At 32.3% G+C, this 25,996-nt stretch overlaps 1 protein-coding gene across 8 annotated transcripts in view; it reads right to left on the bottom strand.

Moving 5' to 3' along the window:
- Window positions 1–25,996, bottom strand: part of LOC115217977 (protogenin A-like) — a 1,479,291-nt gene that overhangs the window by 258,715 nt on the left and 1,194,580 nt on the right. For 7 of the 8 annotated variants that reach the window (XM_036507815.1, XM_036507814.1, XM_036507818.1 and 4 more), the window contains one exon: window positions 21,464–21,487. In XM_036507815.1, coding sequence (XP_036363708.1) covers window positions 21,464–21,487 — 24 coding nt within the window. The remainder of the gene's footprint in view (window positions 1–21,463; window positions 21,488–25,996) is intronic. The other variant, XM_029787710.2, reaches the window with a different exon arrangement.

The following is a 25,996-nucleotide window of genomic DNA, read 5'->3' as shown; positions in this document are numbered from 1 at the left end:
AACAAATTGACTTAGAACTGATTTTTTAAAGCCTAGTACTTATTCTACTCGCTTCTTAGGCCGAACTGCTACGCTACGGTGACGTAAACACACCAACAACGATTGTCAACCGGTGATGGGGGGACAAAAGCTGGCACAAATGGACACGCACATGGATTTATGTATGTATACATACATACTTACATAAATACATACATAAATATATACATTTATAGACACAGGGGTGGCTGTGTGGTAAGCATCTTGCTTACCAACCACATGGTTTGGGGTTCAGTCTAACTGCGTTGCACGTTGAGCAAGCGCCTTCTACTATAGTCTCGGGACGACCAAAGACTTGTGAGTGGATATGGTAGAAGATTTGAAAGAAGCCCGTCGTATATATATATATATATATATATATATTATATATATATATATATATTATATATATATATATATATATATGTGTGTGTATGTATATGTGTGTTTGTGCGTGTATGATTGTTTGTCTGTGTCCGTCTCCTACCATCGCTTGACAACCGATGCTGGTGTGTTTACGCTCTCATAATTTAGCGGTTCGGAAAAAAAGACCGATAGAATAAGTACTAGGCTTACAAAGAATGAGTCTTTTGGTCGATTTCTTCGACTAAAAGGCGGTGGTTCATCATGGCCACAGTCAAATGACTGAAACAAAATAATTACAGAATAAAGAGCATGCATAAGAATGACAATAGTTTTAATAATCAATATCAAAAGTTTATTATAATTAGCAACAGTAATACTATCATTATTTTCATTATCATTGTTATCATTAATATTTTTACTAGCAATTTTATTGATATATATTTTCCTATATAAAATCTGCATGGAAATTGGAAAAGCTAAATAGGATTCGTATATTTCAATACAAATTTCTAATATTGGACGATGTTCAGTAGTTTATCCTAATATCAACCTGGAAACTAGGCTTCTTTCTTTCCTTCTTTCATCACCGTCTTTTTATTTTTACTTTTCAAGCAAGATGCTGTTTATCAATCAGAAGTGAATTCCCATCATTCCAATTTACATTAGAACAATAGAACTACAGGACAAAATCATATTCCAAATTTTAGGGAAATCAAGCATTCATTGTTATAGTTAATGAATATACAGAATGTGAATTGAAAGGAGATATTTTTGCCGGAAGAGCAATGCTTTTACAAAATATTTCTCTAGTGTTGAGTAATAAAGGAAATTCAGATGGGAGACTTATAGACACAGGTGTAAATTTATGCATTTTAGACCTAAGATGTATTTCGCAGCAGATAACAATTAACGTTCACTTTCACATTGATTTCAAATGTATACAAATGTATGCACGAGCATTTCTTTCTCCCTTCAAATCTCCACATCTTTACGTATATATATATATATATATATATATATATAATATATATATATATATATATATATGCATATTATTCGCATACATACATAGCCGCAGGCGCGACTGTTAGGTAAGGATCTTGCTTCCCAACCACATGGTTCCGGATTCTGTCCCACTGCGTAACATTTGGGCAAATGTCTTCTACTATAGCTATGGGCCGATCAAAGCTTTGTTAGTAGATTTAGTAGAGAGAAACTGCAAGAAGCCCGTCGTGAATAGAGGTAAGAAGAGACAAGCAATGTCATAAAGGAATGGAGTGGGCGTAGCGGAGATTAGGCTGCAGAGATAAGGATGTAGATAGAGAAAAGCAGACTTCGAATTAATTGAGGATGGGAGCTGGTTACAGAGAAAGACAGGAGGAGGCAGGGAAAGAGTTCATGAGAAAGACAGGAAGAGGGAAGGAAAGAGTTCATAAGGGTGGGATAGCAGCGGTAGAAGATATGCTGGGATAAGAGATAGAAAGAGAGAGTGAGGGAATTTACTGCCAGCGTAGCTAAGGGATAATTTAGGGGTCAGTCATAATTAGGAGGCTTTATAGAAACTTTTACGAGTAAAAGTGGAGAAAAATTTGTGCCTACATGAAAAGATTACATCAGAGAATCTATGAAGTAATGAGAAGTAATGGTGGCGAAGGGTAGCGAGCAATTTCTTTGAACAATAGAAACTCAGTGGTTAATGTTGTACAAGGAAGACTCTGAAACAAAGGGCTAGGATAAGGTATAAGGAATTTTTCGGGCTTTGTGGTTGTCTATGTATATAGTTAGGGAGGAGGAGAGTCCAAATGCTCGATTTGAAAATGAATTTGTGCGAGTCCGGTAGCGGCGCTTGAAATCAACTAATCCCCTGGTGGGGACGTGTTTCATATACAGCACAAAGCCTAAATCAAAACCTTCCAATGTAAGAAGTTAGATAAGGCGGTTGCAGGTTTTTCTGGTAGCGGTAAGCTTAGACTTGATCCCTATTCATATAATCTGTACATACAACAGGCCTCTTTCAGTTTCCGTCTACCAGATTGACTCACTCCGCTTTGGTCGGCCCAAAGATACTCACCCAAGGTGCCATGCAGTGAGACTGTAATTATTTCATATATTATGTATGAAAATGTTATACACTCACCCACAACTAAGCGTATCTTTATGTGTGTCTCTGTGCATGTGATCTTTCATTCAGGAATTTCTCTTAAGATTATGAAAACCAGCAAGTATAGTAGACGACCAGTGGTGTTCGAAGGAATAATACAGGATGAATGTTGTGCCCCGTGTTGTAAATATTCTATTATAATTCTAACACCAAGAATGTGAACCAGTAATTAGCTTCATGGAAATCTGCGATCACCGATCCTGTAAACTCACTATTGAAATATATAATAACTTACACATTTACACACACTTTAAATTGGGGAGATTCCCTTCGATCATGAATGACCATGGGATTGCACCTAGAAAGTTATCCTCCTAGGCACAAGTCCGGGCAAGGTTGTTTATGGAAGACTAGCAGTTGCCCATGCATACCTGCCTCCCCTCCCCATGCTCCCAGTGTTATCCAAGGGAAAGGCAAAGGCTACTACCGCTTGGCGCCTGTGATGTCGCAACTCATTTCTACAGCTGATTTAACTGGAGCAACGTGAAATAAAGTGTCTTGCTCAAGAACACCACACGCAGCCCGGTCCAGGAATCGAACTCACAACCTCACGATCGTAAGCTCGATGCTCTAACCACTGAGCCATGCGCTTTCACACACATACTTTAACTTACATAAATTATACATACACACACACACACACACACACACACACATATATATGTATGTATATATATGTACATGCATACACACATGCACACACACATACATATACGTATAAATATATATATTTATAGTGAGGAGGAATAATACCAGTAATATACTGGATTTTATAGCTGTTTGGCTGGTATTTTTAACATGTAAGGGTTTTTTAAACTCTTTTAGTGATAATTGTGACTTGTTCACAATTATAAACGTTCTTCTTTTTTATATTTTATGATATGTTTGGCCATTGATATGGCCAATGTTTTACATTACTCTCTACGTATATATATATATATATATATATATATATATATATACATACCTTATAAAATCTGTCATTTTATAAGTTATTTATAAATTTATCCTTTAAAGGTATTTTTTAATATGCTGGCCATTGATAAAACTTTTTTCGAAAATTTTTATCCTATATTAGATGTATATATATATGTTACACATGTATATTCTATGATTAAATGTTCGAAATATGAAATGTTACGCGGATGACCTTGTATTTGTTTGTTCTGCAACCATAGTTTAATATATTTCTCTTATTTATTTGAGCACTTCTATAGCAGTCCTATTAAACCTTTTGTTCCTGATAAGAAACAATCACTGTATTATTGATATATATGTATGTATATATATATATATATATATATATATATATATATATATATATATACGATAAGTATCTGTTAATATAAATTAACTATATATTTTGTGTGTATGTTGTACACACTCATTGAAGTTTATATCATTTATTGTGTACCAAACTGAACAGCATTGATTGAGACACATCATATTGATGTTTGCTATTTCTAGCAGTCCCTCTACGGATATGAATATGCTCATGTTTGTGTACTAGCGTATGTATGTATGTATGCACATATATATATATATATATATATAAGTATGTATATAGGGGAGAGGCAGAGAACGTGAGAGGGAATGCACAATGCATTTGTTACTGTGGTAGCAAGGTTCAGTATGTTCGAGCATAAAGCTTCATTATATATCAACATTGTGTCTTTATTAGATTACAGCTTCAGATAGAGACCTCTATGACCAACCAAAGCAACAGTGGCTACAAGATCTACGGCAGTAGTAGTAGTAGTAGTAGTAGTAGTAGTAGTAGTAGTAGTATAGTAGTAGTAGTAGTAGTAGTAGTAGTAGTTGTGGAAGCAGCAAAAGAAGAGAAAGCTTAAAATGAAGAAGAAAATGTTGATGAAATGAAGATAGATATTAGGATATAACAAAATGAAAATATATATGTAGTTGATTTTGTTTGTGAATTTGTTGACGTAGTGGAGGAAGGAGAAGAGGATAAAATGAAGAAGAAAATGAGGAAGAGAAGAGGAGACAGAGAAAATGGCGTTGGAAATGCAGGAAAAGAGAAGAATATATAAATATGGAGAATAAAAAACAGTATAACGTATAAAAGAGATTATATGGAGAAAAGAAAGAGGAATTTGAAGACCAATTACAAAAATGATAAGAAAAACAGCAAAGCAGAAACGAACAAGGAAGCAAGCAAAATGAGGATAATAAAAGGAGGTATAATAATAATAATAATAATAATAATAATAATAATAATAATAATAATAATAATAAGAATAAGAAGAAGAAGAAGAAGAGAAGAAGAAGAAGAAGAAGAAGAAGAAGGTAATATCAAGATAAGATGGGTAAAAGAATATTAGTAGGGAAAAGTTGGCAGATGGCGACAATTAGCAAACCATTCATTTGCTGGAAAGAATAAATAAAGCCAATAACGCCAGCTTCTTATTTCTTTAGTGCCTACAAGGGGCTACATACAGAGGGGCAAACAAGGACAAACAGATTAAGTCGATTATATCGACCCCAGTGCGTAACTGGTACTGATTTAATTGACCCCGAAAGGATGAAAGGCAAAGTCGACCTCGGCGGAATTTAAACTCAGAACGTAACGGCAAACAAGATACCGCTAAACATTTCGTCTGGCGTGCTATATAACGCCGCCTTATAACGCCAACGTCTTGGCTTCGCCTTAAAAGCCTAACTGACGAGGCACATGTCCAAACTTCCAGAAACCTGTGCGCCAATGAACCAAATGTGTTGAACATACTGTCCTCGTAAAAAAGAGGTGTTATTCTCCTATACTACAGACGATGTAGTATGTTTTGTATCTGAACTTGCCTAGACGTATTAATTAGAAATATGCAAATATTCAAAAAACGAAGAAACCCTAGCAAAATGGAATGAATAGAATCAAATTAGAAGATATCTAAATAATTGCTTCCGCCCCAGGTTTGTTTTGATTAAAATTATCAAATGGTTTCTTCATTTATTCCTATATCAGGGTCTAAAAGGTAAATTTGAACTTTGTCCGATTCAGACGCTAAGATGGGAGGCAGATAGCTATTCTTAGCTGATCGAGCAATTATTTAAATTGCGTGTTGTTGATTCAGTTATAAGTGATCGAATGTAGAAGTGGATAACTTTAAAGAAGACTAGAATATGAAAATACGAACGAAGATAGAGAATGAAATAACAAGAAAAACAATGCACTGGGAGATCAAATTTTATAAAAATATCAAACAAGATAAAGATTAAAACGAACTAATGAATTAGATAGCGATTTGTAAGGAGTAAGAGATGAATAAAATAGAAGTGAGCAAATTCATAAAATACCATGCAAAGTGGTCACTATATTTGTTTCACTATTGGACATCTAAATAAATATGTGCTTTCACTTACTGACTATAAGCTATCATAAAAGTATATAGTGTCTCATTTTTTTGTCGAGTTAAATATATATTTTGTCGCACTCTAAGTCATCCAATATATTTATTTCATTCCGCTATAATCCAGTTTAAATGCTTACTTTTATCTGAATATCAATCTAAAGAAGCTTAAATATGTATAGGTGTGATTGTGTGGTAAGTACTTTGCTTCGTAACCGCATGGTTAGCATCCCCAGTGTCTTATATTATTTTCCTGGACCTATCATATCCTTGTGAGTGAATTGGGTCGATCGAAACTGAAAGAAATGTGACGTTTATACATATATTTATATATACAGTAATCCCTCGACTATCGGGGGCGTTACGTTCCAAAACCCCAGCGATAAGCGAAAATCCGCGAAGTAGAAACACTACTGTATATTTTTTGTATTATCTTTCTAATTTGTATATATTTATATAATTATGAATGCAAAACAGCACCACGGAGGAATCGACGTAAGCTTAAATAATAAACCGCGATAAGTGAACCGCGATATGGCGAGGGATTACTGTACATTTACATATATTGATTCCAAATCTTGGCACAAGGCCAGCAATTTCAAGGGAGTGTGTAAATCGATTACAATGACTCCAGTGTTCAACTGATACATATTTTATCGACAGCGAAAGGATGAAAGCCAAAGTCGACCTCTCTGTAGGTGATCCTATATAAGCCAGATAAATATTTGTTTTGTCTATTATAACCTATCAAGTCATATATTTAATTTCAGGAAGCCATCATATACATATTTATTATATCTAACTATAGAACATGCCAAAATTCGAATTTTGCTCTCTACGGCTCGCAAAAAAAGGTTTATTTTCTTTCACTACAGGGCACTTTTGAAGAATAGTACTTTTGCATTAAGAGCCCCAATATAAGATGATTTTGCACCACAACAGGATAGCTTAAATATTTATTCTCCCTATCTACACGCTGTTCTAAATTCTAATTTCTGGCACTCTATATAGCACAGAATGTCCCATCATATGCTAGAATAATTGTTTATTTAGACTCACTAAAGCTATATATTATGTCTTTCTTAAGATTAATCATGTCTCGCTAACGGACAACCCAGATACGTTTTTTTCTCTCTGAATATACGCGAAGCTAAACGCTTAATCGTAACGTTATGCCCAATGCTAAATGTATAATTTGTCTAATTATAGACAGTCCCAAATATTTAATGTGTGTCACCTTGTTTTAATATTCATATTGTTTCCCTATTGGTCATCCTGAGTAAACATTGTATTCCAGTCTAGGCCATTCAGATTATCTTCTTTTTGCATATATCATCTTACCTCTCCTCTAACTATTGACAAGAAAAGTAATTTTTTGTCCTTCCTGTAGGCGTTACTAAAATTGTACTTTGGCTCCAGAATGGTCATACCATAAATTTTAATTACAATTCACTGAAGTCCATCTTAGTATTCATTTTAGCTCATTTTAAGCCATCGTAAACGTACATTTTCGTTCTCTGTGGTACATGGAATTGCTTGTTTTTGTTTTATCTACCAATACGAATGTATATATTGCCTTATTGATGAAAATATTAAATGTTTCATATGCCCCATTGCACTACTTCATAAATGTATAATTTGTCGTTCTACAACAAATGTTAAATATATTTTTTGACCCTATAAGTTTTATCAAGTATCTATTTGTTTAAGGATATATCATACCGAACATTAAATTTGCTTAAATAAGGGCTATTCTTTATCAATATTTTAACTGTAGGCTATCCTAGTTCATCTAGCCTCACTATGGATTGTAAATATTCTATTTTACTCTAGGCCCGAAATTTTGGGGGAGGGGCCCAGTACACAACTGATACTTAATTTATCGACACCAAAAGGATGAAAAGCAAAGTTGACCTCGGCGGAATTTGAACTCGAAACGTAAAGACAGATGAAATACTGCTAAGCATTTTTCCCGGCGTGCTAACGTTTTGGCCAGCTCACCGCCTTATAGATTATAGATATTGCTACACTGATTATAAATTATCTATTTTTACTTATCGCAGGATGTCTTCAATGATTTTGTCATTTATCCATCCTAAATCTTAAATTTGTATCATTCTAGACCCACCAGAAGTGATTTTGGCTTGCTATAAGTCATCAAAATGTCAATATCTTATTGTACACCATGAAAAAATATTCATTGTTTCTCAGTTTTGGCTTGCCTCGCTACATTTCATCCTTAATTATCATTTTTGCTTTAACGTAGGCCAAAAAATATTTTGTACATTGGTTTAACTTTCTCAATATAGACAGTTATAAATATAATATTTATCTCACGGAAGACAATCCCACATCTTAAATTTTTCTTGCTTTTGCCGTTCAAATGTATCGACTTGTATCTCAATATAGGCCATTCGAGTAAGCGTCTACACGGAATCACAACCTGCTTAGAAATGGCAGCGGCGTCTCTCTCAGCTATCATCTTACAATCCTAAAAGTGAGGTGCATTTGAGTGTGTAATACGCAATGCGGATCTTTTCGCTTTGAACGGCAGTTTTTTCTAGCGGTGTCATATGAAATTTTCACCCATAATTATGACCTTAGTATCGATCTATTGCATTTCAATCTGTTTTAGGGTTAGGGTTAGTTAGGGTTAGGGGTGGGGGAAGGGCTTCTTTTTTTCTTCACAAATGTAAATTAACCCAAACTGTTTCTTAAACGAGGGACATACTCATACGGCACAGAATGCTTTTACCTCAATAGACGTCAGTGATTAGTTGAAATTGCAGAAATTGAAGAAAAAACAACAAATATCTTACAAACTATAGAATTTTCACAATAAAGCCAAGAGAAAAATATGTTTTATAAACACATTCTACCAGTATACGAAGTTTAATTTTTTTTAGTTACCTAGAAATCATGTTAAAAACTGCCGTTCAAACCGAAAAGATCCCACAATGCAATCTACTTAAATAAAAGATGGAATGAATATAGCAAGAATATATTTGATCATAAGTGTGTTCACTTATTAACCTGGGGCTAAACAGAACCAAAAGCTGCTCACAGAAATGGATGAATGTCATACACTATAATTTTCCCTGTCTATTAAATCTGTGCAAATGTCAGAAACATTTTTAAAGCTTTCAATTTGGAGGAGTATATTCTTTCCCAATGTTTTAATATGTCATTCGAGTTATCATTTGCCTGACAAAAACAAAACAAATTGCGAAATTAATTGAATTCTAATAGTCCCTAAAATTTAATTAACCATAGATAACTTTCAAATGATATCATGCTGGTAATATGAATTGTAGAAGTAACACAAAGTTCTATTGACAGCTGTCAAGTCAAACCTGTTTTATCTATAATTATTACAATGAGTGGCAGGCTTCCTTGATTTGACGTAGTATTCATTGTGGCAATTCAGAAATTTGGTTTCGATTCTCAGGTTTTGCTAGTTTATTTCCTTGTAGCACTAATAATCTGGGAATTCCTTAACAACACATTCTCTTTAATAGCTTATATCATTGTGTAGCTGTATAATAAAGGAAGATTTGAAATTCATTTCACTGGAAAGGTAATACCATATTAATAATTGTAATGCTCTAAATGAGCCGTGTAAAGGACCCAACCATAATTCATTATTATCACCACTTCACATAATTAAATCGTCAATGTCCTAGGAAGAGACGTTTATCAAGTATATTGAAAGTTTCAAGATATGGCCATTGCATATCATAACTTGTAGAAATATATCCTACACACATTATTAAATCGAAACCAGTCTACTCATTTTTCCAATGCAAAATATTGTGTATTGTGTCTGAATAATGTTTAGATCAAGGAATAACATCTGATTTATAGTAGAAGCCTAAAACGTTGGCAGAAAGAGAATTACCGAAAAAAAAGAAGACGAAGAAAGGAAAGAACATAGAAAAAATGAATTAGTGTATTGAATTTTGTTTCTGAGTTTCTACTTTAAATGCTGCAATATTCGATGAAATGTGCTTACAAAAGAACTTAATCGATTATAAGCTAACCTTAAAATCTGACCTTGCTGACCTTTTCATGAAACAAAAATAATAAAAATATAATTAGGGGTAAAAAATATAATCAATGAATAATACCCTATGTAGGAATAAATAATAATTGATTAATACATAAAGTGGTAATGTGTAGCAATTGACTTTATAAAGATTCAGCCTTGATAAAAAAATTTTTTATTAGTTTTCGTGTCAATATCTAAAAATCACATAGGACGTAGGAGGAATTTACAGAGAACAACAGACTGGAGTACCAAATGCATTAGATTGTTTTGCTTTACTAGAATTTGTGTTTTTCTGGTATATTTTACTGTCCGATTTCTGTATGGTCTGATTGTGTATATGTTCATAATATACACTGGTAGATAAATCGTTTACATGCAGATCTTTACGCATATTGTCCCGCAATTTCTCAAAATAAAGTAATAAATAATATATTGTTCAGTACCGGATGGGACGGTGCTAAGTTGAGAGAATAATGGTTTATATTTCACAGTTAAGTTTTTAAGTCAAATTAAAAGCCAACTTGTATTTTATGGATAACATACCACAAATGAATACATAATAAATCATTAAAAATAAACAACACTTCTATTTTGTACTTATAGCTTTTCAAGGTTTTAGTTCAGAATGGAAGTTTAAATATATGAATTAATATACTATCGTCCAGTACCATTTGTTTTTATTACTGGAGACTGCGAATATGCATAAATTCGTTTTTTTTTCTTTATACAAATTTATATTACAACCTACAGCAATTTACTGAAAGCAATAAGATATCTTTTACGAGCCGCGTTATATGAAACAAAGCTTCGAATATATTACTAATATTACATAAAATGAAAAGACCAAATCGATTTACCAAATGATATAGATTTCTTTCAGACACATACAAATGAAATATATTTTAGATTTTACTATAAAGTCATCATTTGATAGTGGTGTAAAATTGATGTCTACTACTAGAGACCTGAGTGTGCAATACAAGTTCGAATTTGTATTCAAATATTTCTTTAATTAATATTTCTATCAAGAAAGGTGGGAACTGACAGAACAGTTAGCATGCCCGGCGAAATGATTAGTGGTATTTTGTCTGCCGTTACGTTCTGAGTTCAAATTCCGCCGAGGTCGACTTTCTCTTTCATCCTTTCGGGGTCGATAAATTAAGTACCAGTTACGCACTGGGGTCGATATAATCGACTTAATCCGTTTGTCTGTCCTTGTTTGTCCCCTCTGTGTGTAGCCCCTTGTGGGCAGTAAAGAAATAGGTATTCCGTCTGTCTTTACGTAATGAGTTCAGATTCCGGTGAGGTAGACAATACCTTTCATCCTAACGAGGTCGATAAAATAAGTACCCGTTGAAAGTATATTATAAACAACTTTGTATCTTAAGTCAGAGATTGTTGTAATTCTTTGTATAGCGTTTGGTGCTTGTTTTGTTGGGTGTTGTCTGACGTTTACAAATTTCATATTTGTTATTTCGAAATTTTCTCACCTTCGCTCTGCGGTCTCCATGTTGGTATCTTTAGATCGTGTGTACATCCTATTCATTCCACAACAATTTTACGTCTTTGATTGGCACAATCTGCTCTCAATTTAACAATATAACCTCCCTCCATTTATATGAAAATAGAATAAGAATTGTACATATGTAGACCGGAGAACTTTTGAGGAGGCTACTTCCTTATTACTTGGAAAATTATGAGTAGAATATCTGCTGTGCGTCGCACAAGACCTTCATCTATACACGATATATTTTGAAGAGGCAGGACATAAGTAGTTGAGATAACAGTGCCTAATCGCCAGAAACTAAGTAAAATTATATGAATTACATAACAAAAAAAGATAAAACTTTGGAATTAAATTCTGGAAATCCATGAAATATAGAAATAATCTTTTGACATAACCTACATACGGTATATATTTTCGAACATATAACTCTGTTCTAGTTCCTATATTTAATCAGAGACTTACAAAAAGTGTAACCATCTAAACTACAGCAAAAAGAAACAAAAACTAGCTCAACATATACTTTCTCACATACTACAATATTTAGTAAGTAATTGTTCTTTAGTACCTATATATGAAGTAAATACTCAGTGCGTCCTGAATAAACAAAATGAAACGATGGCTAACGAGCTGTCTAAGGTTATGAAACCTAAGCTAGGAACTGTAGCTTCCAGAAAGACTTACCTACTCTCTCCTTAAAGCTACGTATTAGTCACACACCTTTGTTTCCCTTCAGTCATTTCGCTCGACCATCCATCATAGATTAGATTCACCTATTTATATGCTGAAAACACCACAATTTCACAGTTCTACGATTTCCCAGAAATGACTGTTAAACTGCTCTAGCACTCCTCCACATGTACAGTTTATACAAATAATAGACTAAATGCAACACCTTTGAAAGTTGTAAACTAATTACCATAAAATAATATTACCATTATAATTACCATTAAATAATACACTATCCATGCATTGCTGGCATAATAAAGATAAATATATGACGCAGAGACCAAATGAAAGCACTCAAACCTATCATGTTTCGTTGGCACACAGAAAGCACATGTACGTACGCAATACATCAAGTAGATAATGGATTACACAATTTTGCTACCCGTGTCTAATATCGTCACAGCACAATACAGTTAAACATAAATGCATTCAAATTTGTTTCGAATTTGCTGCAGTTGCACAGAAACCGCAGAAAAACAGTTTTTAATGTTGAACAGAAATCATTGAAATGAATGTCAATTATCCAATTTAGGAAAATCCAACACGCACTATCTATATATCTATCTGTGGCATCACGATAAACCACAGACACAATTAAGAAACAAAGTTAACCTACTCTCCACAAAAAAGAATCAACATAATAGTTTGCAATAGCAAACTAAAAAAATCCTGCCTCACTTATTGAACATAGATTGGTATAAAATACAGAGACACGAACACACACACACACACAGCAGTAGGTCTTTGCTTTTCATCCTTTCGACGTTTGATAAAATAAGTACCACTGAAGTACTAGGGTCGGTGTTATCGACTAAACCCTTGAGTACTACTTTAGAAGGGATTATTAATCTAATTCGTCCGCGCTAGCAAGAACACCACCATATATAAGCATGGAGGTAACATTATTGATCTATGTGCATGTCTAACTTCACTAAATCTGTTGTAACCATAAAAATACCATAACCCACGGACCTATAACGGAAACAAAGGAACTTCTACTTAACTAGCCAACGTGCTTGACATAACAACTGAACGACCAAATGACACTTTATCCTAAGAACATGGAAGTGAATATTAAAAATGTATTGTCTAAAGTACATAATATATTACAATGAGAAATGCGGGCGAATGCATCTAAATATTCCTAAGTTATTACACATGGAAAAGTACAGAACAAGATTTCTACAGTAGAATTTGCCTAATTCGTCACTTCTAAAGGAAACTAAAATGTACTTACAATTAAATTCTTGTGTACTTAAAATATTGCAGCCGAGAATAACATTTTAAAAATTTACTATATTTTATTGAAACAAAAATTATGAAAACATTACTAGCTTTTTCCAAAAATAAGCCCATCCGATTTTAAGCCTATGGGCTTTTATTCAGAAACTCTTTTCATGTATAGCCGCAATAGTTTTTATTATTTTCAGAAAAAATTATTTAAGCAAAATTATTTAAGTCAGTATGGTTTATTTTTGGAAAAAGTAGTATTTTAAAAATGAAATAAAATAAAACTAATTTCCAAAAATACATTAGAATTCACCTAATTACTCATCCCTAGGAGAAAACTGAAAGTGCCGAATTAGGTGAAGTAGTGAATTAGACAAATTTGAATTAGGCTAATTCTACTGTATTCATGCTAACTAATAAATTTTACTTATGATTTATTTGTCGGATTAAGTAATTTTTCATGTAATTTTTCTGAGCATAAGGTTGATTTGAAATCATTCAATGACCATTCCACTTCAATCAATGATTTTTTGTAATGGGATTTCAATTCAAGTCAAAAAAATTGTGTGCAATATTATTTACAACTTCATATTTTATTGTTTGTACTTGATACAACTAAATAAAATGACTGTTTTAATTGTATATTTCAAAAGACATGATTTAAAAAATGTTTAAATTTACTTTTGATTATTTTCTAAAGATTTACGTTTTTTTTAGATTCTCATAATTATTTCAAATTTACCTAATATAAAGTATTTTAATTAATTCTTAAAATGTTATTCTCGGCTGCAGTATTTAAGTACACTAGAATTTTAATTTTATTTAATCTTTAGAGTCCTTTTGATGAATTAGAAAATTCTAATGTAGAAATAGAGTTTTGTACTTTTCTTGGTGTAATAACTTAAGAATTTTAACATGCATGCGCCCGCATTTTTCAGTGTCATCCATTTTCCTCCAGATAATGCAATTAAACTAATAAATATTCTTTTGTTAAAAAAATATTTGAATTATATTTCATTGTTGATGATTGAATTAAAATAAGAATTATATGTTATGTTTTTTTAATTTTCACATATCATTTCTTAAATTCTAAAAATCACGAAAAGTTATCTGGACAGGGCTTGGTTGCATTGGCTAATATAAAAATGATTTAAAATGCTAAAATAGACAATGCATCCATCGTAAGGCAGGAGGAGCCACATTCCCTTTCCCTTTTCCGAACAGTATTACAAGCAGCCTGCAGGTCTGCCCATTGAAAGAAAAAACAATAGCAATTTTGTATCAAAGGTTTGAGGAATAATTTTTTTTTTAATGAAGTTTCTATATATATGCTAAAATTCCATATTGTAATCCGGTTTTCATAAACAAAATTAAAACTGAAATTTCTATAAATATAATTCACTTACATTAAAATCATTATATCTGAAAGCAAAAATCTTGTCATTATACCCTGAGAAATGATTATGTAAATTCTGCTACGCCTAATATTGAATTAAAGTTTAAATGCAAATAAAAAAGTTTTTAAAACTTCAGAAGTCCTTACATCTTTGCTCGTTGTAACGCTTTACTTTCGATTGTTACATAAAAATTCCTTCTCGTATAATGATTTTGCTTTCATTTTCTGATAGATTACTATCATGCAGAGAATGCCAGCTTCTAAGTCCTGTTTTCTGAAAATGATTAAACCTTTGAACCTCAGTTACATTTTTCTGTAATAAGTATGTGTGTATGTACCTATGTATGTGTGTGTATGTGTGTGTGTGAGTGTTTATTTACGATGGACAGTAGAAATGAGTTCAATTGCCATCAATTGTTGTCAACTTACCTACTCTCTCCTTAAAGCTATGTATTAGTCACACACCTTTGTTTACCTTCATGGGAGTTTTAAAAGTTTATTATGTGTATGTGCATGTGTGTGTGTATGTGTGTGTGCATTACTAGTCTGTGTGTGTGAGTTTGGTTTCACGTAATTATGTATGCAGCGTCGCATGTATAGCCATGAAGTCGATTTCTGGCGTTATTCTCCCCTTTTTGACCTCACATATTTGAAATCGGAAGATGTAGCATAGTAGATGACCAATGTAAAAATGTATAAACACCTTCAAATTTGGTAAAAAACTGACTTATGACAAAGCTGAGAAGTGGTCACAGACTGCTGTGTAAATGATATTTATTACAATATAGTGTATTCTATGAATATGAGTTGGATCTTTGGAAGATACCTAAATACTGAATTGAATCAAACACTTTACAATATTGGTTTCTAATTTTGACAGAAGGGCATCGTATCTGGCGAGGAAGGTAGTTGATTACATCGACCTCAGTGCTCAGTTGATACTCCTTTTATCGAGTACCGAAAAGATAAAAGGCAAAGAAGACATCGGGGGAATTTGAACTCAGAATGTAGAGAAAGACGGAATGCCGCGAATCTTTCATCCTGCGTGTTATCGACTCTGCCAGCTCGTCGTCTTAGTACTGTAATTATAATAATATTATTTGAAAATTGTTTCACGTACTTTTGGAACATTTAGCATATATAATGATTTTTTTTTTTCATTTTTAATAGTTTCTTTAAAAGATTGGCACCACGACACTCTTCTTGATGAGGTCTATCATATGAGCTAAACGAAAACAAAATTTTTACCCAAAAGCAAAATGTTTATATTTTGAATTTGCTTTTAGGCGTTATCACAGTTTTCGACACATTTGGACCCTGTAGGTTTATTGTATATAAAATATTTTTATGATATAATAAGCATTATGGGATTATGTAATCGTGATCTATCAGAAAAGTTAAATTTAAATGTTGTCTTCTTTTGAAAGAAGAAGAATATTTGGGGTCAAAATCGATTTCGGGCGTTGATCTTTTTTTACACCGGTTCTTACCTGAGTAATTTTTTTCTACTGCATTTTGCATATTACTAACACGGATACATACCTGTTGTCGAGTTCTATCGTATATGCTAAAATAAAATATAGATCTATTTAAAAAATGGACTCGAAGTCAATTTCAGGTGTTAATCCCCATTAATATGTGTGGCCCATTTGTGGCCTCACATATTTAACTCAAACTTTTTTCTATTGAACCAATTTTCAAATTTTTAGCTTGTAGCTTAAGATGTAACCAACCTAAAAATGTAAACATCATCTAATTTGATTAAAAACAGAGTTAGTGACGAAGCCTTGAAGTGGTCGTGAGTGAGTAAATGTTGACTTTAATAATATTACTCACACGGTAGTGTGTGAATGATTAAGCAAGTATACTGTCAAAAGTCATATATTTTTGATAGTAGGCCTGCTAGATTTCTCGGTGCCTAAAGAATGATATTAATATAAATAAGAATTCGTATCAACGCACACACACACGCGCGCACGCGCAAACACACACACACACACACACACACATATATATACACGTTTATGCAACATTATATCTGTAGATTGCTCTTACGATGATGGATTATCTACAGCACATCATATGTTGACCAATGTCCAATTGGCCTAAGCAACAACAACATTACAATCTACTGGTAGTTCTTCAATAACTTTTCGCAAACGATGACCTGTACGTATAGGGAATATTAATCTGGAGACAAATTCCTTCTAAATAAATCTGGTGTTTTTACAAATACACGAAGTTTGAACTCAGACCCCAAAAGAGAAATATAACTCAATACTATAAAATACTTGTGCATTAAACATGAAATTGGAAACACGAATGAATTTATGTAACTTTACAGAGAATTTACAAGCGTTTCATGTATTTTATTTTACCGAAACTTGATTTATTATCCGGTATCTACTATCACGTTTTCCTATGTACTATATACCATCAAAATTACAAATATATTGCTGAAGTCAAAAAGAAAACTAAAACTTTCGTCATAAAAGTAAGAGACTTCGACATCTACGTCTGGATGAAAAGTTGAAAAGAAAATTAAAACGTTAGGCACTTTTGAATATTCGTTTAGTTTACTTCAAATAGATGAAAGCAGAACCCAGCGGAAACAAGCAATTATATGGATTTAGGTTTCCAATATTTCCAGTAAAGACATTTTACGAAATATGATTTTAATCGATTATGTTCGAAGCAATTATACAAAGTTCTCTGGAGCTATAGAAGATTTATCAGAAATTTAATAACTGTAAAGTTTGGGGTATTTATTTCAGTTCGACCTTTTATCCCCATTCCAAATTCTTTATTCAAAAATGAAGGATGAAGAAATATTATTGAAAGTGACTTACATTAGTGTTTATCGGGTTTGATAGTATATATGTGGATAAACAGAGACGAATATTCCATATTTATACATACGTGTCACTTTTTTCCTGATATAATTCTTTCATTTGTCAATGCTGGGACACTTAGATGTAAATATCATGCTATCGTTGAAATCTTTCAAGAAGTCCATTGAAAGCTAGCATTACAATTGAATATTAAATTATCTCAAGTTTGAAACTACATGAAAGTTATTGCTATTGAGATTTCTAAAGATTCTCCATTATTATAGTCACTTGTATTCATTTATATATTTTTATTAATTGCTCCATCAGATACGGCTTGGTTTTCTTTGATTTATCTCAGTAAGAATTTAAGTAAGTAAATTAATAGAGAGAAACATTTTCTAAGTATCATCAATATAATCAATGGTAAAAATATGATTTAGCGAAAATACATTTGCAAATTTATCACATTAGACTATCAATATATGTGTGTGTGTATGTGTGAGTGTGTGTGTCTGCTCGTGTGTGTCTGTGCGCATGTGTGTGTATGTGTGAGTATTTGTGAGTGTGTATGTGTATATATATATAAATATATATATATATATGTATATATATATATACCGGGGTGAGGTTAGCAGTACGTATGTATATAATTTTGTATGTTATTTCCATAAACAAAGGCATTAATTATCTTCAGAAATGAAATGAAACTAGCTGAAGTTTGCCTTTCAAGTGAGTACAGATGTATTTTCTTATTTCATATAATAAAGATAAATTTATAACGAATTCTTGTGAGACTGTGCATTGTCCATAGAATTTGTATTTTATATAAGTCTATAAACAGTAAAAAAAATACCCTCAACCGATTTGCTCTGACTTAAATATGATTAATACAAAATCGTGAAACTCCTTTCCTACATTGGAGTTTCACTCAGCTGGAAAATAATTCGCTTGGAGAATTAAATATTGAATGCTGGTTCTATGGTGAGTTACAATCTAATTCCGACTGAGAAAAGAAGCCTCTATTCTTAGACATAATCTAAAGACATTCTAAGCTCGTATTGTCTTCATACAATAGAACTGCATAGGTTGATAATATTGTTCATCACAACTTTTTGGTATGATATTTCTATATTTTATCCAACATATTTTCAACTTTGTCTAACAAAACGGACAGAAATAGATTCTACGAGTAACGAAATATATTAAATTTTCTTCCTCTTCTCGTGATGAGAAAAATCCCAACCATTATTTAGAAGTTAGCAGAAATTAATTGTTGAATGTGCAAAAGAACATGTATGTATACGTTTGGTTGCTAACAAAATAAAAGCAGGGTTGGCGATAAGACTTATACAAAGAAGCGATGGGTCCCCAAAACAGTTTTGATTCATTTCCCTTACTTTCCATCATCATTACCAGCTGGTGAAATGCTCATGCCTTATAGAATTAATTTTAAATTTCAATATAAATCTAAAACTATATGAATTTATCATTAATAAGGAAATAAGTGTATGTCCCAAGAATGCTAGAAGAAAGGCAAACCTTTGACGAGAAACACTGCATCGAATATTTATCGTCATTTGTAGTGTTGGAATTTTGTTTACGCCAGTAATGAACACAAAATAGATATGCATCCTGAAACAAAAATTTAGTTTTACTAACCTAACATCCTGTATTTATGTTTCTTATGTGAAATTATTAACAGTGATTCTCTTACACCAATGTGAAACTGTACCCGGTCTCTACCTGCTTAAAGTAGTTACAATATCGACTTCATGATTTACTGTCTTAAAAAGAAATATATTTCATAATGCAATCCTTGTACATAACGCATGAACATAAAAGCTGGCATGGACAATATGACCCCAGGTTCAGAGATTTGCTAGAATACAGCCGACGAAAAGAATATTAGCAGTATGACGGTGCATAGTACAGATTCTTTCATACAAAAATATCGTCATATCACTTCATAAATTTAAATAATGGTTGCTATAACGCCTAACGCATTTGATGAGTTTTTGGGATATTATAACAGAATTCTAATAAAAAGAATACTGAATGCTGACATATACCCATCTATTGAAATATTTAACATTTATGAAATGTTTAACTTTATGAAAATTTCTCTCTTTTAAATTAATGCTCGTCTATGTTTCTCAGTTTGAAAAGTTTTTCTGAATTGTCTCAAGCGTCCTTGTTGAATAGAGACTAAATAATGAAAATAATAATTAGGACAACAACAATAATAATAATAACATTAATAATAATAATAATAATAATAATAATAATAATAATAATAATATAATAATAATAATAACATTAATAATAATAATAATAATAATAATAATAGTAATAGTAATAATAATAATAATAATAATAATAATAATAATAATAATAATAATAATAATAATAATGATGATGATGATGATACTAATGATGATGATGATGTTTTATTTATTAACCTGTAAGGGTTCACAAAAGTATTTGCGGACAAGACAATACAACGTGGGTTTGCACAAAATGAAACGTGTAAACAGTGAAAACGATAACTAAATTGATATTAACAATGAAAACTTCCGCAAAAGAGAGGCAGCCTTCCTAGGACTACTCGTGGAAACCCCACAGAGACACGGGAAACTTGACTACTAGGGTGAGTGCCCTCTCCAAATCGTCCTACTTCAATGTACAGATTCATGCTTAGAGTAGGCACGCTGACTCTTACCTTCCTTCCGCATTTTCCCACCTTTTAATAAAATTGCTTGGAGGTAGCACTTCTCAAATCTACCTTTTCAAGTGAAACTTGAAAAAGTTGATGAGGGTTTCGTTAAAAAGGAACATATCTGTCTTCAGCACTCTTAAACTTTTTTGCTAAGGTCACCAGACAAAGAAACACAGCCTGCCCTTTCCGGAAAAAAGAAGGCAGTGGTACTATCTTTACAATGGATTCAGCTGATAATTAGATCCGTCTTTCACATAACAGCAGATGTTCGATTTAAACTCTCAATTCAGCAATGCTCGGGCACTGGACGAGAGCGTGCAGAACAGTTTCGTGTCTCTGTGTACACCTAGTGCAAATCCGGATGATGGCACTTCCATACCCCGAAAACCCTCCTGAACCGACCAGCCAGTTGATTCTCGACGCTCACATTTTGTTTAGGTGATATCATTGATCCTATCACTCAACTGGTATTTATTTTATTGAGCCCAAATGGATGAAAGATAAAGTCGACCCTAGCGGAATTTCATATCTGAACGTAAATATGGAGGAAATGTTGCTAAATATTTTGCCCAGGCTGCTAACAGTTCTTTCAGCTCGGTAATGATTATGATGGTTCCAAATTTTGGCACAAGGCCAGCGATTTCTGAGAAGTGAGGAAGTCGATTCCATCGACTTCAGTGCTGAATAATAATACCCAAGTAAATATTAAGGTCAAGTCTTTATATCAAATGATAAACAAATATCCAGCTTGAAATACTTCTGAAAGACCGACTACGTAAGTTATCCGATAAGTTATTTTGTTGGTTGGTTCTAACCTTGCGAGATCTTTAGAATTTTTCGACCGCAAAATTGACAGTGATTTGTATTTGAAAAGTGATTTCTTCTATTGTTTTATTTCAGAGCTGTATGGTTGGAGAATAATAGATTCATCAGATTAACTTACTTAAGTTACAGTTAATGTGTATTTTCTTTACTGGTTACAAAGACTTTACAAAAATACAATCATTTTAGTCGCAACATACAATCACGGATATAATCACTTGCCAAACAAGTATACCTGCAGAACACACATAGATATTCTTAAGCAAATGATACTCACAACCGTTCTTTTTTACTGTGTTATCTGCAAAAGATAAAATGATAAAATACATTGTTAGAACAATGATTTCACTCAACTTTCATCAACAGGAATATAAAGGAATAAAAAATAAAATTATATTTATTATACCACTAGAAAATTAAGGAAACTTTATATAAAAACATTTTATGAAGCACCTTATATTGGAAATATTTAAGGCTTCTTGATTAAGAACCAGGGAAGTAAACGGTATAAATGTTTCAAAAGATGGAAGCAAGTCAGTATTAGTTTTAACAAGATTCCCTTTAAGCAGTGTCTCAAATGTCACGAAGAGGTTGACATAGTAATAACCTTTAGTGAAACTAATCTAAACATACAGAAATATATTTTTAGCTGTTCGTTGACTTTAGGGACACTTTGTACAATACAACTCCATTTAGAAATAACTGCAAACATTAATCTATCTCTTGATATTTATAACAATAATTTGAGAAATTCTCTCCGGTTCGTAATCAAAATGACAGTCTTTATAGATTTGAATCTTAGTTTAATGTCACATAACAAGTAAGATTATACAAATAGGATATTTTAATGACTAAAGCTTTTTAAAGTCAGTCTAGGGTCAACTCCTTTCATATGGAATCTACTGACAACGTTAGAGTTCACCTTCATAGCTGAACTTCCTTTACTGATCCTCAATATATTAGTAATTAAATGCTATCGATGTACTTTCGTCTCTTTAATTTACGGATGAAGATTACTGCTTCAAATGTATGATTGTAGATATTAATGTTCTACGGAATTTGGTTTACACAGTAATTTTATTTACTAACAGATATGTATTTATCTACAGAATGATGAAAAACAAACTGTTGGTCATAAGGTTAGATTTTCTTACAAGAATATTATAGGTTATTTATTCAGAAACGTTAACTTGCAATTTTGTGGTTCAAATCCAACATGCACACACAACACATTTATTACTATGATATCAACGATATAATTATAAGATTCATTAAAGTTGATTAAGCATGGGGTATACAGATGAGAGATTTTGTTGTATCAGGTCATGGCTTCTTGTAATCTTATTGAATCATGTCAGAGTAGATTTCAGTAGGTTCCCTATGACGGAAAGCATTCCATCCATTGTTAATATAATGAAAGAGGGATAATTTGCGGATCAATGCACTAATCCTACTTAGTAATTAAAATCTGGATTGTTAAGATAAATAAAGTTTATAACTTTATTGATAACGAAAAGTTAGTTAATTTATGAGGTGAGGCAGTTCAAACTGTGGAGAGAAACCCAATGACAGTCTTTTCATTTATCAGAGATCTCATAATCTATTGCACTGTTATACACGGTTAACGAAATATTTGCGTGTAGTACATCTTAGGCAGGCCCATTTACCACAGCAAAACCTTCGGAAGTTGCTGAAACCAGTATTGTGACAATACACATCGATTCCACAATCATTAGTTTGAGTAATTAAATCAGTATTTATTCACACATACGGGGTTACAAGGCATTTTGGATTTAAACGCATGGCGAGACAAGTAACGAATACGAAGCAGAAACCATTCAACACGATCATGCACGAACTCTCCTTGGTTATAATACTAGTAGAGACACATGGGTGAAAGAGATGAAATTTATACAAAAGCTTCGCAAGTAAATAATGGGAGGCTGGAAAACATTTCAAGGCAATATTTAACCCTCATAGGTTAGTGTTATAAATTTAATACATAAGAGATTAGGAAGAAATTAATCGAACATTATTTTATCTATTTTTTTACAGCTTCCTCAATTGGGTCATAGTTAAGGTGGAACACCACCTAAAGTATAGACAATTTCAATCTGCCTAGTACTTATGTAATCAAATATGAAGGTTGAAGTGCAAAATGGATATAGGTAGACATACGTAGACGCACATATACACCCACACAGGCACACACAAACACATCTGAAATACACTAGGCCTGCCATATAAACAGACCTTGTAAATTGGACATGACTTTCTTTTTATTCATTTAATATCAATTTTAACTTCGATAAAGGGTATAACTCGAAACAAAAGAATTTCTAATATGTCTTTCACCTGTGCATCTATTTTCATTGTACACATTCCCGTACTGCTGTTCTTTCATTTCGTATTTCCATACCATTTTCGGCTTTCCGACTTACCATTAAAATAGTCAGACTTGTGTAGCTTACGGTTTTAAATATATGTGTTTTGACGACTTTTCATCGCATAACCGTACTAGTTGTATTTGGATGATTTTTATCTACAGTATGTGTGTGTGTGTAAATGTGTATGTTTTATTGAGAGAGAGAGCGAGAGAGAGACCGAGGGAGAAAGGGATAAGGAATCCCTGTCTGTGTGTGCACAATGTGCTTTCACATAGTTTCTGGAAGATTCCACAGCTTCTCAACCTTCTAAGAATAGCAGCGAATTAGTCAGAAAGCGCATACTACCGTTTCAAAAATGGAGGAAAAAAACATATTGGAACATATGAGCCTAGATACTCCTAAAAGAGTGGATACTCACAGCAGGTATGACTTCAGCTATATATTTACCCATTCAGAATTCGCTTGGAGATAAACAACCAACCATTAAAACTTTCAGTTAGAAAGACTTCGTTCACTCCAGGTTTGGGAAAATATATTTGCACAACTAGCCACAAAGTAGGAACGAATTGCAATCCAAATGATTGCGAAATAAACTCCTTAAACACAATGCAATTTAAAAAAAAACAAGAGTCATGTAATAATATCTACGTTGGATATTATCGATGTTTAATGTATTCAGACTATGAATGTGGTCACTCAAAGACGATTGGTCCATCAGCATGATGAAATAAATTATTATTTAAGATAAATATTATGTCTTTCATAGAGGTAAAATTCAAAACTGTTAGCGGCATAATAAGCCAGTATATATAATAGATTGCGCGACTACAGTTGCAAATAAGTTGATATTACTCAAATGTAAAAAGAAATATTAAAAATATTAAATGGAAATATGGTTTATTCTTCCTATTCAGAAAAATAAATATTGAGAGAAACGCAATTTCACGAAAAGTGTAATGGTCTAACAAACTAAAATGAAAAATATATTTCTAATTTTTAATATTAATTTTTTACTGATTTATACTGTCTAGACATTCTTTTTAATTACATATGGCATAATTAATAGGCTGCCAGTCACTTGGCTTCGATTATTTCTATTACACTTTATGTCACAATTACACGCATGCGAAATAGTTTTAATTTAAAATCTTTACAGACTGCTGTGAGCACGACAACAACTTGAATGAATGACTTCTCAATAAATAGTTCAATACATATTTAAATAATTACATATATAAACACCGCTAAACAAAGTCCGCGTCGTAATTCGCAATGGAATCTGCACACGCAATGTACTACTGGATAAAGGGATTCTTACAATTCTTTATAATTCTTTATAATTACAAAGACTTCCTCACTTCTTTTAGTTTTGTGCAGAATAAATTATTGATGAGTTTTCAGATATCCATATAAAGTACACAAAGAGAAACATACATACGTAATTAAATACAAGCACATACACACAGTCAAGCACGTATAAACACATGTACATACACACATACTCACATCCCTCCCTCTTACACACACTCGCATATGTGTGTGTGTGAGAGAGTGTGCGTGCATGAGTATGTGTGTTTGTTTGTGTATGTGGGTATGTGTGTATGAGTGTATAATATATAGTTATATATGTGAATATATATATATATATTCGATACATATAAAGGGTGAAATATAGTTAATTTAATAAAATTAGTAAATTTCACCTAGTAGTTTTTCGGTATGGAAAGGACCATATTCGGTAAAAATTATATATAATAATAATAAAGGGTTATTTGCAACAAGTTGCTTAAACCACATACCGAAAATATTAGAAATAGCAGCCAAATAGGTTACCATTACTATTACTACAAACATAAGTATCCACAAACAACAGTATTTGTAACCGTTCTCTTTACCATATACGGGTTACAAATACTGTTGTTTGTGGAGACTTATTTTTGTAGTAATAGTAATGGTAACCTATATGGCTGCTATTTCTAATATTTTCGATATGTGGTTTAAGCAACTTGTTGCAAATAACCCTTTATTATAATTATATATATATATGTATTTATATGTATGTATATATATAAGTATATATATGTATATATGTATACTCACATATATATGTGTGTATGTGTGTATATATATATATATTGATACATATAAGCATATATATACATGTGTGTGTGTGGGTGATTAGTTACACTCTGGAATATCACATTGTTACAAGTTTATGTCACCATTAATCATACAACTGGAGTAGTTACCGATGAGGGCAGAATTTTTAGACGGAGATTTAGGCTAAGTATAATGAAATAAACTTTATTAAAAATGGGCAATTGCACTTTAGAATAAAGTCTCCTCAAATGTAAAATAATATACATAAGATGTAGATGTCTGTATAACATAAGATATAAATATATGTAGAAAGCATAGATACG

This window comes from Octopus sinensis, linkage group LG12 (genome assembly GCF_006345805.1).
Source record: "Octopus sinensis linkage group LG12, ASM634580v1, whole genome shotgun sequence".
Taxonomy (NCBI): Eukaryota; Metazoa; Mollusca; class Cephalopoda; order Octopoda; family Octopodidae; genus Octopus; species Octopus sinensis.
Note: the sequence above shows the minus strand (reverse complement) of the source record. Positions and strands in the feature narration are given on the sequence as shown.